General features: G+C 38.2%; 1 protein-coding gene across 1 annotated transcript; it reads left to right on the forward strand.

Annotated features, from left to right (window-relative positions):
* The first annotated feature begins 3,239 nt into the window (after nt 1-3,239).
* On the forward strand, nt 3,240-14,764 carry slc30a8 (solute carrier family 30 member 8). Its single transcript, XM_042506601.2, has 9 exons — nt 3,240-3,787; nt 5,277-5,449; nt 5,845-5,991; nt 7,614-7,767; nt 7,973-8,175; nt 8,554-8,666; nt 10,007-10,112; nt 10,228-10,362; nt 12,719-14,764. The coding sequence occupies exons 1-9, from the start codon at nt 3,711-3,713 to the stop codon at nt 12,862-12,864; spliced, it is 1,254 nt and encodes a 417-aa protein (XP_042362535.2). The 5' UTR covers nt 3,240-3,710; the 3' UTR covers nt 12,865-14,764.
* Nucleotides 14,765-16,581: the final 1,817 nt, after the last annotated feature.

Below are 16,581 nucleotides of genomic sequence, written 5' to 3' on the forward strand. Positions count from 1 at the left end.
AGGAGTGTGAATGTTGATGGAGCAAGTCTGACGTCAGTGCATTGTCCAAAAGGCCTGACCTGAAGTTGTTTACCACTTTTTTTTGGGGGGGGGCTTTTATTACACACACACACACACACACGCACACACACGTACAGATTATTAGGATGGAGGTGTGCATCTTTAAAGATACTTGCAGTGGCTCTGATGTGATGTTTTTGTCTGTCAATGGACGATGCACTGCAGGGAAAACAGAACGTATGGACACGCTTACACAAACATGCACGCAGCCCTTTAGTGTAAGTGGAGCTCTCATGATCTGAGTGGCCTGTCGCATGGTCAGGATCTTAAGAACAGTGTGAACAGCCATGTGTGACTAACCCTTCTCGTGCCATTTTCTCCTCACTCTGCAGCCCCTGGCAACCCCACAACACCATCTATTCACACACAAACAACACACACAGCTCCTTGGCAAACCAAACACAGGCCCACTTTCTTGAGTCCACAGACGCATCGACCAAAATAGCCACATTTACACATTGAAAAGCTATTTTTAGAGTCACACTGAGTCCACTTTTAGACTTCTTCAAGAAAACAAGCGTAACGACTCTCAAAAGACTTTTAAAAAAGACGCCTTTAATTCTCGTTGTGTGATTGTCTCATGTTCTTAATGCAGCTTTCAGCGAGACTGAAGAGCTCTGATGTAAGCTACATGAGCTCTAACGTCACCAGTTGCTTTGTGAACGAGTGGCTGTGTATAATTGGCAATTGTGTTACACTTTTTCCATCTTCCATCATTCTCTGTTTATAGAAATAAGAATTTTGAAATGCAACACTTTTGTTTTTGCTCTTATTTTGACAAGTTAAAGATGTAAAACTTTTTATCATGCACTCAATAGATCTATTTCTCTCAAAGTTTGGTTGCAATTTTGTTCATATCCCTGCACTTTTTCTTTTCCAAGATAATCCAAGAAGCCGATTAAACGGTATCATGACTACACAGGTGTGGTTAGAACTGTCACAATAAAAGGTCTCTCTAAAATGTGCAAAACACAACACCACGGATGTTGCAACTCTTGAGGGCGTGTGCCATTGTCATGCTGGCTGCTGCAATGTCCACCAAAGCTGATGCACGTGAACTGAACGTTTCACTATCGTAAGCCGTCTTCATGTCATTTCCCTGAATTTGGCAGTACATCCAACCAGTCTCACACATACACATGTTAGTTATGAGTATGCAGATACGTTTTCCCGAGATGGTTTCTGATGTTTTAAAAACTTCGATTGTGGTGCACCAGCTGTAGCTGCTCTCAAACAATTGTGCAGGTGAAGACGCTGGATGTGGAGCTCCTGAGCTGCTGTGGTTTCATATGGGTCTGCTGTAGGGAGGTTGACTGGATGTACTGCCAAATTCACAGAGTTTACAGTAACACATTATATATTTAGAGTAATATAATTATATATATAAAACTGTATTGCAGAAACATGTACACATCTACTTTTTTGAGTCATTTTCTTGTTGATTATTTTATTTTATTTTATTTTATTTTACTCCTTTATGGTGCTTATTTTCAGGTAATTTTCTTGTAACTTTTCCTATTTTTTTTTGGCCATTTATTAATAAATTGCTAATTGCAATCTCCCATTTTTTTATTTATGTATTTTTTTTTGTTGTTGCAAGAAATCAAACCATACTGCTCCAGTTTCAATGGGTTTTATACTTTCTCCCTCATCATTACAGATGTGTAGCTCATGGGGTTTGCTGTACATGGCTCATTGTCGCCACCTTGGGGTACATTTTGGAAGGAAATATTAACAAGTGGTGCTGGTCTTTTTAGTATTACTTCCAACTTTATTTCAGACTCTTGGTCTATATCAGTAAAAACAATAAATAACAAAACAAGGACAACACAGAGAAATAATCATTGCAGTTCATGTGTCCAAAGTTATTAAAATGCATACAGAGATCTGTTCTAATGTTTCCAAAAACAAGAGGAGTACCTTGCGTCACTTTTGTCAGCTCAGTTAAGGCCTTCATGATTTAACTTTTTGTATCGACACATAAATCCATACACAAAATTCCTCAGCAATGCTTGAAAGACTACATGTTTCAAACATGTGACTTGCACCTGTTCGTCTTGGGAGCTCAAGCAAAAATATTAAGTGCATCATTAAATGCCACCTGAAGCCTTTTCATACATACAGTGCAGTCTGCAATCTAAGCAGGATTTAAAGGATGTTTTACCCGTAGACACGTTGAGGTCACGTAATTTGGACAACGAAAGGCCTGAGAGGCCTCCTACTCCTTGCCTTTCATGCAACATTAATGTTGCAAACAACATTAACAAATCAAGTAATGTTTGTATGTAATTTGTTTAAAAAGTCAGTGAAAAACAGCCAAGGCATTAACTTTAAAACACTATATCTGTTTAGTATTTCGTTAATACAATAATGCCTGACATAAACTATATATGCATACATATATATATAATAAAAATACTATATAAATGCCACTGTTTTTTTGAAAGGAAAAACACAAAAAAATGTTTTTAAGCGGTTCCATCCTGGCTCCTCCAGACAACATACCGAAGTGTCCTTGGGCAAGATACTGTACCCCAAATTGCTCCCAATGCTGCGTCTTTGAAATGTGAGTGCGTATGAATGGCTACTGAGTCGCAGGTTGCACTTTGCACCATAGCCTCAGCCACCAGTGTGTGAATGCGTGTGTGAATGGGTGAATGTGACATGTCGTGTGATCGTGCTTTGAGTGTTTGAAAAGACTAGAAAAGCATTATACAAGTAAAGTCCATTTACATGATGCCACTGGTTTTTAAATGAAAAAAACCCACAAAAATGTATTTTCCACATACTTAATGATCATTTGTTGGCGGTGTTTTTGATTATTATAGTCTTGAATATGTCAGTGATTAGCAGCAACATTGTTTTTTAATGCACTAATATTTTTTGTGTTATGTCACTTAAAAAAACAACCTGGCTCTGAACACTTTTTAAACAAAAAATGTTCTACAAGAATAAATATGCAAAATATATAAATATTACTTTGTACTTTTACTGGGTTCATTTTTTTCCACCAAGATAATCTTGATAATAACTACCATTTTCAGGAAATTTGGGAGTCCAGGAAGTGTATGTAAGACAGTGACAGAGCACATATGTGTTTGATTATGTAATCACTGAGTGCCGGCTGGTCAAAGGAGGTGGGCGGGTCTCGGATGAGTTCAGCTTTTGGGTGACTGAACAACAAAATGCACCTCCTGATTTTGATGCGGGGCGACACCCAAGACAGCATGGCACTGAAAAATTGTTCATGTGCATATTGGGTGTTATCATTACAAACATTTTGCATGCAGATTTGGGTTTTATGCTTCAACATCTTTACTTTTAATCCTCGTATGCCATCACTTTCCTCTTCTGAAAGTGTTGCAGGCAGCCTCAAATTTGCACACGGTGCAAACAGCGGCGGTCACAAGGCTTCATCACAGAGCTGTCTGCAGCCTGTGAGCTCTCAGAGGATGGTCAGTGTGTTAACACTTCACCAGAGGACACTACGAGGAGCTCAACAAATAAACATTACATTTTGATAAACAGCGCGCTTTCTCTCTGCAGTACTTTTTAAATTACTTTTTTTAAAAAAAACATTTTTTGTTTTAGTCTGGGCATTTTATTTTTGCGGAATTTCTTTTAATCTGATATCCTCCAAGAAGCCAAAAATGTTCAAAAAGAAGAAGGATCCAGAGAGAGTGATCCTGGTGTCAGATGTGAGGAGCTCATACACCACTCTGAGGGGGTAAACTTTTATTTTGTGCTATAAATCAAACTGGAATAAAAACAAAACATGTAAAAAAACATCTTTTTATCGCGTGTCATAGAGGAAATTCATTCGTGAATGAAAGTTTTATCTAAAATTGGGTTTTAGTGACACTCAAATCACATTTAAAGTTTGTCAAACCTAAGTATCAGCTGTGAATATGATGCATTTTCTCCTCAGTAGTTGTGCTGTTGGCACTTTTTTTTTTTTTTGCTCACGTTCCCTTGTTTGTGAACCAGTGTTTTCCACACGGGACTGATGAGATTAGCGGTGCGCAAATCTGCACTTTCACTCCTGCCATCCCTGACACTTAAAAACACAGGGAGGTGTGCACGGCGTGGCGCACAGCGCACTGCGCTCCGACATCCGAGCTTGCTCTAAATCCTTCACATATTCTTCTGTTTAATCTGCGTGTGGCTGTATAGGCCTGCTTTACCCTTTTATAACTAAGCTAATTGCTTTGATTTCTTTGAAAAAAAAAAAAACATGGGGGAAATGCAAAGAGAAATTTAACAAAACATAGACCAAAATTTACCAAGAAGTTATTGAAAAGTTAAAAGAAAATTACCCGAAAATAATCAAATGAAAAGAAGAGTGAAAAATAAAAACAAATGAGAAAACTACCTGAAAAAAGTAACTTTAAAAATGTATTTATGTTTGTTTTTACTAATTCTCCCTCTTTTAAAAACAACTTTTCAGGTAATTTTGTTGAGAGACTTTTTTTTGCCAAGTTGGTCATTACCTTTTTTCTCTTTGTTTTTCTTTTCTTTTTTAAAGAAATTTAACCACTTTCCTTAGGCTTCAAAATGGTTTATTAGCTTGTGAATGAAGCACAAGAAAACTGATATCAACCCAGATTTTAAAGGGTTAACCTTTCTGGTGGTTAAACCTTTATTTAAATATTTGTGTTGAGTGGTAAACACCTTCAGGTCGATCACTTCTCTGACCATCTTCATCAAGTTTTGTTCAGCTGATGATGAAGATGGTTCTTGTTGGTACTGAAAGTGAATAAGCAGCCTGACCGAGCACATTTGATGCCCTCGGCAAGCTTCCTCTTTAACCTGCAGTTATTCTGCATGAATCTGGACACTGTAAACACAAAAATAAGAGCTATAGTAAACAAAGAAATGCTACACACCATTGGGCTGAACTTAGTTTGGCTGAAAAAATATAAAGAAAAGCAGAATTGTTACTTGTTGTTAAAAAAAATTACAAACGATAAACTAATTTCTCAAACAAAAATGCTAAACTTTTGCTTGTTCCAGCGCCTCTGGTATGAGATCTGCCCCCTTTCTGTGTTTTTATATCCTTATAAGTTAAATATCTTTAATTTTTTATTTTTATTTCTTTTGACGAGCATTTTTAAAAGCCTAAACTGTGAATCAGTTCAGTGAAATAATAATTTATCAAAAATGAAAGTAATGTGTTCCACCTTAAAGAAATGTTAGTCACAAAGTCTTTGATGCAGGTCCAGCATGCCCAACCAGGAGGCGCTACAGATTGACGGCAGTGGTAGCGTCAAGCATTGCCATGACAACAGCCGTGCACAAGAAGATCGTGAACGGGAGAAGAAAGTCGCCAGGAGGAGGTTGTTGGTGGCCTCGGCCATCTGCGTGGTTTTCATGATCGGTGAAATCCTCGGTGAGTCATTTTGTTTTTGGCACTTTTCTTTCACCTGTAATCCCTGATTCATCTCTCCACAGCTCCTGTTTCCTATTTTCTATGTTCAGAATCAGTGCGTTGCCTTCAAATTTGGCACAAAAGTCCACTTAGACTCAACAATGACCTGATTTGATTTGGTGATCAAAGGTCAAGGTCACTATGACACTTTGTCCCTCTCATTCTTGTGAATGCGATATCTCAATCCCTTAAATTTGGCATAAACATTCACCTTCTCTAAAGGAGGATCTGCTTAGAATTTGAAGGTCAAAGGTAATAAAAAATCTCCTTTTTCTTAGTTCTTCCCACTCAAATATCAATTTATTTCAGCCGTTCCATAGTGTACTATTTAAATGAATGTATTTTTCTTTCTGCAGGTGGGTATTTTGCAGGCAGTCTTGCGGTGATGACAGATGCCGCTCACCTGCTCGTAGACTTCATCAGCTTCATCATCAGCCTGCTGTCCCTCTGGCTCTCCTCCAGGCCTGCCACACACAAGCTCAGCTACGGCTGGCATCGTGCAGGTACACACTGACAGCACGCGTCCATCAGCGGCTGCTGTCAGACTGTAAAGCTACACTGCAACATCATTTTCCGACTCTTAACTCGTCATTAAAAAACATAATACGTAACATTTCCCCTAAAACCGACTAGAACTATGTTTATATTTTCTTGTTGTGTTTTACTTATTACTTATTACTTAATACTTATTTCAGATGGTTCCAACAGTGGTGTAATCTTATATAAGAAACTGTGCATTACATTTGGTCACCTGTCAGTCGCTTCATATCACCTTTCCGACCTAGTTGCTGTAACTTCCAGGGAAACACAGTTAAAACAGATGATACATCACCAAAAATCATACAGTGTCACAGAATTTTACAAAAAAAAAGTGGTGCATATTTTTTCTGCAACACCTTTTGAATTAATTGCATGCAATTGTGCTGGGATCAGTACCTTGCCACTGCGGTTGGTTGTCTGAGTTGTTACAGGGCGCTGACTGATGGTCCGTGTACATACATATGCAAAGGTTTACATCTTATTGCACAATTAACCAAATTAACTTATTTCCAGTATTTTTTATCTTGGTCATATCATAGGTAAAGGTCATTTTCAATATAGTGTAGTATTTATTAGTTTGGAGTAGATTAAATTTTGATTTTGTAATGCACAATATTAATTAGTTTACATTTATGTAAATATGATTAATATGTGGCACTTTCCCTTCAAATATTTCTGTACTTACTTTCCTTAAATCAATCAATCGATCCATCACATTTTTATTTTTCATAGCACCTTTAAAACAAATTGAATGCAATTCAAAGTGCTTTACAGTTTGATTAAGAAACAGAAACAAGAACAACACATGAAATAAGAAAAAATGGTTCTTAAAAAAAGACTACACTAAAAAGATAAACATAAATAGTATCAATATTTTCAGCTCCTCTCAGATCCTCTGGCAGGCTGTTCCATCGTTTTGGGGCTTAATCGCTAAAAGCAGAATCACCAGATGTTTAAGACCTTAACTGTACACTAAGTAACTAAATTGTAGGCTGTAAAGTGCTGATGTGCCTTTTATAGTAAAGAGCTGCCATAAAGAAATGTCATTTAATGCTCATCTATACTGAAACCAAATAGGATGATGCTGAAGGTGAAATACTTTTACTATCTGTATGTTTTTTATGGGTGTAACTTCACACAACACAAACAAAAGATATTTACTTGTTCTTAGTCTTTATTTATTTGTGAGCCATCCTAATTTCAGACAAACAGTTAAACCACAGACCGTCATGTGAGGTGTGTGCCGAATCACATGGACATTAAATGTTTTGGGACATAGTAACTTGCGAACAGACCATTTTTGTTCTATATCAAATAACTGGAGACTTCAGAAAATCAGAGCTAATTCAATTTTTCTCCTAAATTGTCAAGATTTTTACCAGAACATCTGTGTGTTCTGGTAAAAATTGGAAACTTCTGCCATTGAACGTGATCTGTAGTCAGTTTTTCTAGGTTTCTTCACTCATGTTTGTGCTGAATTTCAAGCGTTTTTCAGGTTCTGAATTTGAATAATCGGTTATCTAGAGCAGCTTCCAGTCCGCATTTGACCACAGCTGTCGTCGTATTTATTTCCCTCGTCACGCAGAGATTCTGGGTGCACTGGTGTCAGTCTTCACCATCTGGCTGGTAACAGGAGTTTTGGTTTACCTGGCTGTGGAGCGCATCATCAAAGATAACTACACCATCGAGGGCACTGTCATGCTCATTACCTCTGGTTGTGCTGTGTTGGCTAATATTATGTGAGTAAAATACACATTCTCATTTGTGCTGCTTTTATCAGCACGCCGTGCGTCTTTGAATATTTATGATTTAATTAAAGCCGATACAGAGCGGTAGGCGAGAATAAATCTACTTTCATGGACTCTCAGAGAAGTCTGTGGTGCTACATGTTGTATCTCAGAGCTGTTTTGTTTCATACTTTGAATATACTTGTTCTCTCAAAAGCATGGCCCTCACCCTCCACCAGTCCGGCCACGGCCACAGTCACGGCGGTCTGAGCTCGCACGGCCACGGCCACAGTCACGGGGGTCACAGCTCAAACGGGCACGGCCACAGTTACAAGAAAGGACACAGACACAGTCACACCTCAAACCACTCACACCTGAATGGCAACAATGCAGATGTGGAGCAAAACACAGCTGGTCATGGTATGTTCCTCATGTCCAAGTCATAACTTTGTCATTTTCTTCCTCACTATGGTTAATATTACCATTAAACAGTGACATTTTAATTATTTAATTACCCAAGTGCAGTATTCTGTAGTTCAGTTTTACTGTGCAGGGCATTACAATCAATTATAATAACATTCACTTAGTTTTATTTTCATTTATTTATTTACAAGTATACACACATTTTTAACGTTTCTGTAAATGTTTCAGTGGTAGCCAGCTTTGGTGGGATGGTGAGATGTTTTGAAAACTATCAGATGAAACCATAAAAGAACATTATAATGAATAGTGTAAAGGATTATCAGCCACTGTATAATTATCTTTAAACATGGTTTTCACTGAACTTGTTTGGTTCAGGACGCAGGGCTCAGCAGGACAACGCCAGTGTGCGAGCAGCCTTTATCCACGTGGTGGGAGATCTGCTCCAGAGTGTCAGCGTGCTTATCAGCGCCATCATTATCTTCTTCAAGGTTGGTCTCTTTAGGTGTGCACAAAATGTGGGAACTCTTTCAGAACGGGCTTTTCCCACACGTCCCACTGCACCAGTGATACTTGATGTACGTCCATCAGGCCAAATCTGGCACCTGATAGGGTGCTGGGTGCCCCCCCGCTACTTTCTAATTCACAATAAATATAGCGTGATTGACACCGAGAATTGTTTTTGTATTTTCAGTAAACATACGGTGCCAGAGTGCATAAAACAGCATCAAAATAGATCTTGTTTTTCAAAAAAGGTGCCAGTGGAGGATCCCCCAAAAACCCTGACAATGTCCTAAAATTCAAGAAACATCCTGAAATCCAAAAACGTCCTAAAATCCCAGAAACATTATTATATCATAGAAGCATGTATGGAGCTGCTGTAACTGTGGTACCCCAGCAGCTTTAAGTTTTCCAACAGATTAAAAAAATGCAATAAAATTCAACATATTACAGCAAACTAATGAAGAACAGGTAACATTACAGAACAAAATGTGGCACAGATGGTATGAATCCAGATGAAATACTCCAAACTGATAAATAAAGGATAAAAAGAGACAAACGACAAAAACAAGTATTAACTAAAAAAACAAAACATAAACAGTAAGAATATTTTACGTTCTGTTGTGAACATTATTTGCATACATTAAAAAAAATGAGCAAACTGCATTAAACTTCCTATGGTAATCAAAGATTAAAAAGAGTACTTAGATGAAAGAAGATTAAAACATATATAATTACCAATAAGGGGGAAAAAGTATGAATTTTAAGTTAATTATATAATGTTATTGTGATTATTATTAGTGTTTTGTCTTAAATCTGGCTGCTTTTGGTGTAAGAATACCACAGCAAACAGCAACGTGGTTCCTATTTATTAGTTTCTGCATTATTTTTAGCTTTCAACCTTCCGCCTCTCTGTATTTCTCAATGCTAAAAACACACTCACCCCCGAGGAATGTCGAACACTAGGCTGTTTGTGCAGAAAAGATGGTGCCGTATTTTCTGTCCACAGGCTGTTTTGTCGGTCGATGTCTGTCTGCAGAGTCCCTGGGCAGCCATCACTGCAAAAATTATGAGCTTCTCTTGCATAACAAATACAACATTAATTGTCAATGTCCTGTGTCCCTTTAGTATTATAACAATTACTGAAAAAATACTCGAGGATACTTAATCTTTGTTCTTTGATGCCTTAGCCAAGATTGAATATGGGTCTGTACGGCTATTGCGCTCTTTGAGAAATACCACTCATGAGAAATAAGTTCAGCCCCAAGACCAAACTAATGATTTAATTACAGTAGATTAACATTATCTTTCTGTTATGTGTGTCTTCCAGCCAGAATATAAGATTGCTGACCCCATCTGCACCTTCCTGTTCTCCATATTTGTCGTGTGTACCACCTTCACCATCATGAGGGATATTCTCCTCGTCCTGATGGAAGGTGAGGCTCTCATTCCCGAAAAAAGTTAACAGCATACAGTGTTTGCAGCTCTCACTCTTAATCCTTATGACTTCTTAAAGTTTTTTATTTTCCATTTTTTACATCTGCGACTCAGGCACTCCAATAGGGATGAGGTACGGCGAGGTGCGGGATAGTCTGCAGGCAGTGAAGGGAGTGACGGCGGTCCACAACCTTCACATCTGGGCCCTCACCATGAACCAGGCTGTGCTGACTGCACATGTAGCCATAGGTGAGAAGAAACTGCCAGGCTAACATGCAAACGCATGAGCTGTCTGCACCATTGCACTATATTGCACTATATTTATATAGTACTATACTTTGAAAAATTAACTATAATCATAGCTTACTCGGTTGGCATATCAGCTTGGATAATGGAGGTTTTTACAGCGTTGGAGGCAGTAAAGTTAGTCAGAAGTGTACAGAAACACGTCTGGGGTTTCCACAATGATACAGTTATAGTGATAACTTCCATTTTGCCAAAAAAACCCTAATTTGTTTGTGTAAATGTATCATTTTATGGATGAGATGACTTGAAAGGTCAGAGGATCAGGTTGGACTGGATTTCAGATGGCAACACGTCAGTAAGAATTGCAGAGCACTGACGTGTCGCAGGGTGTGGAGCATTTCTTCAGAATTGCTTTATACACCAATTGCACAATGCACAATTTGAGACAGAACAGCACAGGCATCAGTGATGCTGCGAAAAAAATCTGTTCAGGTGTCAGGCGATTGGCTGGATAGAAGTTTTTTGAAGATGGGAAACAGAGTCCAGGTTCAAAAATATTGAAGTTATTAAGTGAGCTACTGTTAAATAGTAACACATCAGGCGCTTAACCATAAAGATGTAACCTTCGAGCCAGCTGCTATATGGCTTTGTTTGAATTCTTTTGGGGATCTCTACAGACTTCTTTGCCCATGTTTTCATTGTATCAACACCTGGCAGGGGAACACAAGTTGTGTTGTGATGTTTGGACCACTTTGCCACATCGCGTTTCGACCTTTCCGACCCTTTCCTACCCTGAGCGTGAAAAAGAAAAAATGACTGTCATGTTAACATGGCTGATAAAGTACCCCTAAAGGATGTATTAAAGAAAGTCTCAATACAGCCATCGAGGCAGGGCCCCGTTCAGTCCTATGAATTTAATTTAATTTGTTTTATTTGAAAAGAGCCGATGTACAATATTAAACATAAATGTTGCCATTTGATGGATTGTACCAGTTAGCTTTAAGTTAATTTACATCTGCAGTCCCTTGGCAGGTCGCAATTAAAACATCACAATAATAAAATATACAAAAGAAAAAAGAAAAAATGCTTAGCACAGCAACTCAAAGCTGCAGCAATACACACACCTGCACACACACTCTCTCTGACCTGTAAACATGCACACACATGGACACACATGCACACACACATATAAATCCATTTTAGAAATTCAAAAAAGACATCAGTGGTATGAGAGCTGCGTTTTGGCGCATGACGCAAAAAAAAAAAAGCTCTTTTTCGGGGTGTAAAATACATGGATCTACTGGCCCATGAGCCATGCGCATGAGAGGCTTGCGGAAGCTGAGCGTGTTCGAGTGTGCCTGAACAGGTAACTTCCGCCAGTGGAGCAATTGACCTCTGGTGATTGAGTTGGCATCACATGACCGACCTTGACGGTGTAATTCCACTTTTGGCCACTTTGTAAAATTTGCATCAGAGCCTGGTGTGCTACCTGGGGGCTTGGTGCCCCTGGGATGCTGTTTTCTGTAGGCCAACCAGGAAGCTAACGTCGCCCTGGTTCCCTCGTCAAAAAGCCCATGGGATTTTTCCACTGGATTTTGTATTATTGCAAAAAATATGCTCTGTTGTAAACAAACGTCTATATTTGCCATGTTTTGCTCAGCAAGATAGTCTTCGCAAATGAACACCACTTAAAGTATTTTTGAAGCCGAAATGCATTCACCAGGAGTAAAAAGCTAACATTAGGCTATAAACAAACTACACTAAGGTTGCATCGCCACTACTACGAGGCTGTTGTTGTGTCCCACGTGATGACGTTCAATAGTCTCATTGTGCCACTTGTTAGCAACCATCATTTTGAGACACTTAAAAGCTTCAAAATTCACAAGTGGGTTATTTACTGTATTTTATGTTGTAGAACAAAAGGTGAAGTCTCTTATGCTTGTGTTAACCACAAACCTTATTTTGGACTTTGGATAATTCGGCTCCCAGTAAAAACCTCCTGAACAATGATCACTGAAGGAATTCTAACCGGGAGAAGTTTCAGCCGATTGATTTCTTCAATCCTCACTGCCAGATGCCACTCAGTTTCCCTAAATCTTACACGCTGTCCCTTAAATAGAACGAGGAGCATCTATATTTTTATGGTATTAATAATCATATCTTCTGGATTTTTAAATACCACAGTATATTGTAATACCCTCATATTTCTCAAGCCTAAGATAGAGGGCTTGTTTCTCTGTTGCTCTTTGCTGAAACTATGTTGAAGCAGATTTTAAGGCATACAAATATAGAAAATAAACACGCAAGCTGAGTAACATCCACTACTGATACTTTCTTTGTCTTCCTGTCCTCTCCACAGATGAGACAGCAGATGCTCAGACTGTCCTGAGAGAAATGACCCAGGCTTGTTTCTCGTCCTACAGCTTCCACTCTGTTACGATTCAGATGGAGAGACAGGCCGACCTGAAGCCTGGATGTACCCTGTGTGAGGAGCCCAAGTTGTAGGAATTTGCCCAAATTCTTGTTCTCCACATCAGAATAAGCCCAAATAATGCTTTAGTTACCGTAACTTCTAGTGATAACAATATTAAGTAGTTCTGTACTGCTCGTTGGACCTTCAGGTCTTGTGTTTTTACTATGACTTTATGCCAAAGTCATACGACTGCGCCTCGAGTGCCTTTTGTGTTGACGTTCCCAAAGAAATATTTATACTGAAGTAAGAATATGTATGTGCCTTGATGACAATCTTGCTCCTGATTTAAATGATTTTTCAAGAAAAGTTTCTCCTCCTGTGTGAAGTTTTAACTTGTCAAAAATGTAAATATTCCCGAGTTGTTTTTGCTTTTGAGGTTATTCATGTTGAAACAGAAATCACACCGCACTGTATAAACTAAATAGTCATGGTTTACAAATCTGCATGTGATATGATTAAGTGACTGTAACTCTGTAGGGGAGACCGGGGTTGGTTGGCACATTTTTCACTCTGCTGTATTTCTCAGGCATAATGAAAGGTTAAGTTCTCAGCTATAAATTAATGTTTTGATGCAGAGAAATGTTTTCTAAAATTAGGTGATTTGCCACTAAAATTATATCGTTCCTTTGTGCCAACCAAAGCTGCTCACAATTGACCCAACTTTTAGAGGAGATTATGTAAGCCAGCTTCCATCACTCGTCACAGACTTTAAAATCTTGTATCAAAATGTAGCTGATTCATTTGTTTGTTAATCAGAAGAAAAAATTTCCAATATGTATATCTAACACAGTTTTATAATACATTTAGTCCATAGATGACTTTTTATGCTATGTTTTTCGGGTTGTCCGATCAACGTATCGCATTATATCTCAAAAACACCATAAAGAAATTTCAAATTTGGCACAAATATTAACTTGAACTTAATGATGAACTGACTAGGTTTTGGTGGTCAGAGATCAAAGGTCAAAGTCATTGTGACCTTGCATCTGTCTCACTCTTATGAAGGCAAACCTCAAGAGCACCTTGAGGGAATCTCTTCAAATTTGGCACAAATGTCCACTCAGTGATAAACAGGTCAAAGGTAAAAAATCAAGGTCACTTTGACCTCACAAATAATAATGACAAATGACAAAATTTCAGAAAATGTCTAATAGGATAAAGTGATGAAGTGATTTTGAACCAAAAAGGTGGAAGGTCAACTTCACTGTGACATCATAATGTTCTACAAAAACACTTTTTTTGTCATTATTTAATGTCTAACTCAGAAACAGGAGGGGAGACATTTGTGACACTAATTTTGGGTGCCCACCTTGTAACTGTGTACATCACGTAGATCTTCTGTGCTGCTGGATTAAACGTGTGTGAAGCACCCATGTTTTTAGAAACTTAGATGTAAACCGTAACTGCAACTACACGGTTTCGTCAAAGGATACAGCTGCAAGGTGGTAATTCTAGTTTACTTTTGATACTATATAACTGAAATGTCAACCTCATCAAAAAAAATAGTGGCTTCCAGTCATTTTTATAGAGTGCAGGTGAGGAAACGAAAAAATGTAATGTTAGTTTTTGTTTCTGTGACCTTCAAATTATGAAGTGTTCAAATCAACTCTCCCTTACTCACTATCCTCAACGCACATTTTACCAACTGTATTTGTTTACTTTAGCATCTTATGTGAAGCATTGGGCCCGATGCAAAAGTACTGTGTTTTTTTGAGCATTATATCTCAACCTAAGACATAGGATACAGTCACAGTCAGGTGTGTAAATATAGATCAATAAATAATTCTATGCATTGACTTTGAAGCCAGCAGCCTCAGAAACACTGTATGTGGAGAGCATTGAGTATATTTTAATACAAGTGTCTTTTCACTGCCTTTTGTACAGGTGTAAGGTGAAATGAATTATTCAATAAAATACAGCTTTTTTCAAAAATTCTGTCCTATGAATCTTGCTTTCAAAGTCCGATTAACAATGTCATAGAAATCTCCAACGATGAAGCACTGTATCTGTTTAACCCCTTACTGCCTATACCAGCTCCTCTGTTGCTGGGCAACAAGCTCACAAATGGATCCATTGTCTTGAGGGGCATGTTGCTCCCCTCACCTCATTGACCTTGAGGCAGTTTGTGTGATTTTTTATTTTTATTTTGTAATCTACCTGTGCAGCCATTTTAGGGTACTTGGTGCCTCTGACATGTTGCTGAAACTGAAGTGTTTACAGCTCGTTTGAGTTTGACCTTTTTCTCCCTGGCTGTTTCCTGCAGGAGCTCTGGGTGTATAGAGCTGCAGTAGCCGGTCAAGGGCATCATCAATAACAACTGACACAGCTGGCCAGTGCCAACACACTTGAAGTCTTTTATTTTGAAAATTTCTCAAATTTAACAGTTGTGGAAAGTCAAGGCATTTACTTGAAATTGTACTTATGGGTACATTTGAAATTTTTCAACCGGGACACTATTTTCCCATGTTTTTATGTTGAAGTGACAAATGAAAGCAAAAAAAAGTGAGGAAATAGCTGCAGTCGGTAGTGGTGAAACACGCTGAAATGTAACCACTTGGGTCATGTTTGCACTGTCAACTTACGTCCTCTACAAATGCTTGTTTTTGTCGCTGACAGGCTCAGATGGTAATCGCAAGTGTCTGACAACTTATGGAAAGGATCCTTACAAATGCTGACCTTATTGGTAAAGAGTATGAGTCTTTTTTGAAAGTATGGTGGGCATGAGAGTCAAAATACAACAACATTTCAGAAAACACAACAAAATTTTGGAAATCACAACAAAATCTCAGAAAACACAGCAAAATTTAAAAAAACATAACATTTCAATTTTTTTGAAAACACAACATTCCTGAAAAGACAACATTTCAGAAAAAAACATTTTTGAAAATACAACATTTCACAAAACACCACATTATTGTTGTGTTTTCTGATTTGTTGTTCTGTTTCTTGAAATGTTGTTATGTTTTGACCCTCAGGACCTCCGTAAGAAGCAATGAAACCGCCAATGCTAAACGCACCAAACTCCATATAAATAAAGACTAATTTTAGCATGTATGGAGCCAGCATATTTTGACATACAATTGGATAAATTAAGGGTTTATTTAAGTGTTTGTGTATGACCTTTTTACAATAAACTCTTTATCATAATTACACATCTAATGTACATGGGCAATTTGATAAGTCTTTCAAAAAGTAATTTGAAAACTACATTTTCTTTGTAACAAACTACATTTTTCTCTGTGGTAGCCGTGCTGTAGCTCAACTTCTTGAATTGGTAGCTCGTAAAGCTTTGCTTTCAACACAGATCACATGTAATATGAATTTATATACACACTTGTATGTACTATACAAATAATTTGTGGTAAATCCAACACACACACACACACACACACACCAGTGCCAGCGAGCTGCGAGGTGCATATATTTTTACAGCATTCATAAGCTCCCCCTCCTGTACTCTATACCTGATTCCCATACCTTCAGCTGCACTTATCTCATATTTGTGCCCAGAGGCTTTCGGAAGTAAAACTTTGCTGTGAACACTTGAATGGACTTCACATGCCTCTGCCTTCAGAGCAGACCTTTGTACTCCTTCCCCTCTCCATCCGAACTTAGCCCTGGAGGGACCAGATCAGTGCGTATTTAATTAAAGCATGAGTAATGCACTAGGTGGCTAGATAATCCGTTTTAGTCCTGATACCCCCTCAGCTAATAATTATTACACGGTTTGTGTTTCCTCACAAGAGGTG

The sequence above is a fragment of the Plectropomus leopardus genome, chromosome 17 (genome assembly GCF_026936395.1).
Source record: "Plectropomus leopardus strain MGB_pleo_1.0 chromosome 17, ASM2693639v1, whole genome shotgun sequence".
NCBI lineage: Eukaryota > Metazoa > Chordata > Actinopteri > Perciformes > Serranidae > Plectropomus > Plectropomus leopardus.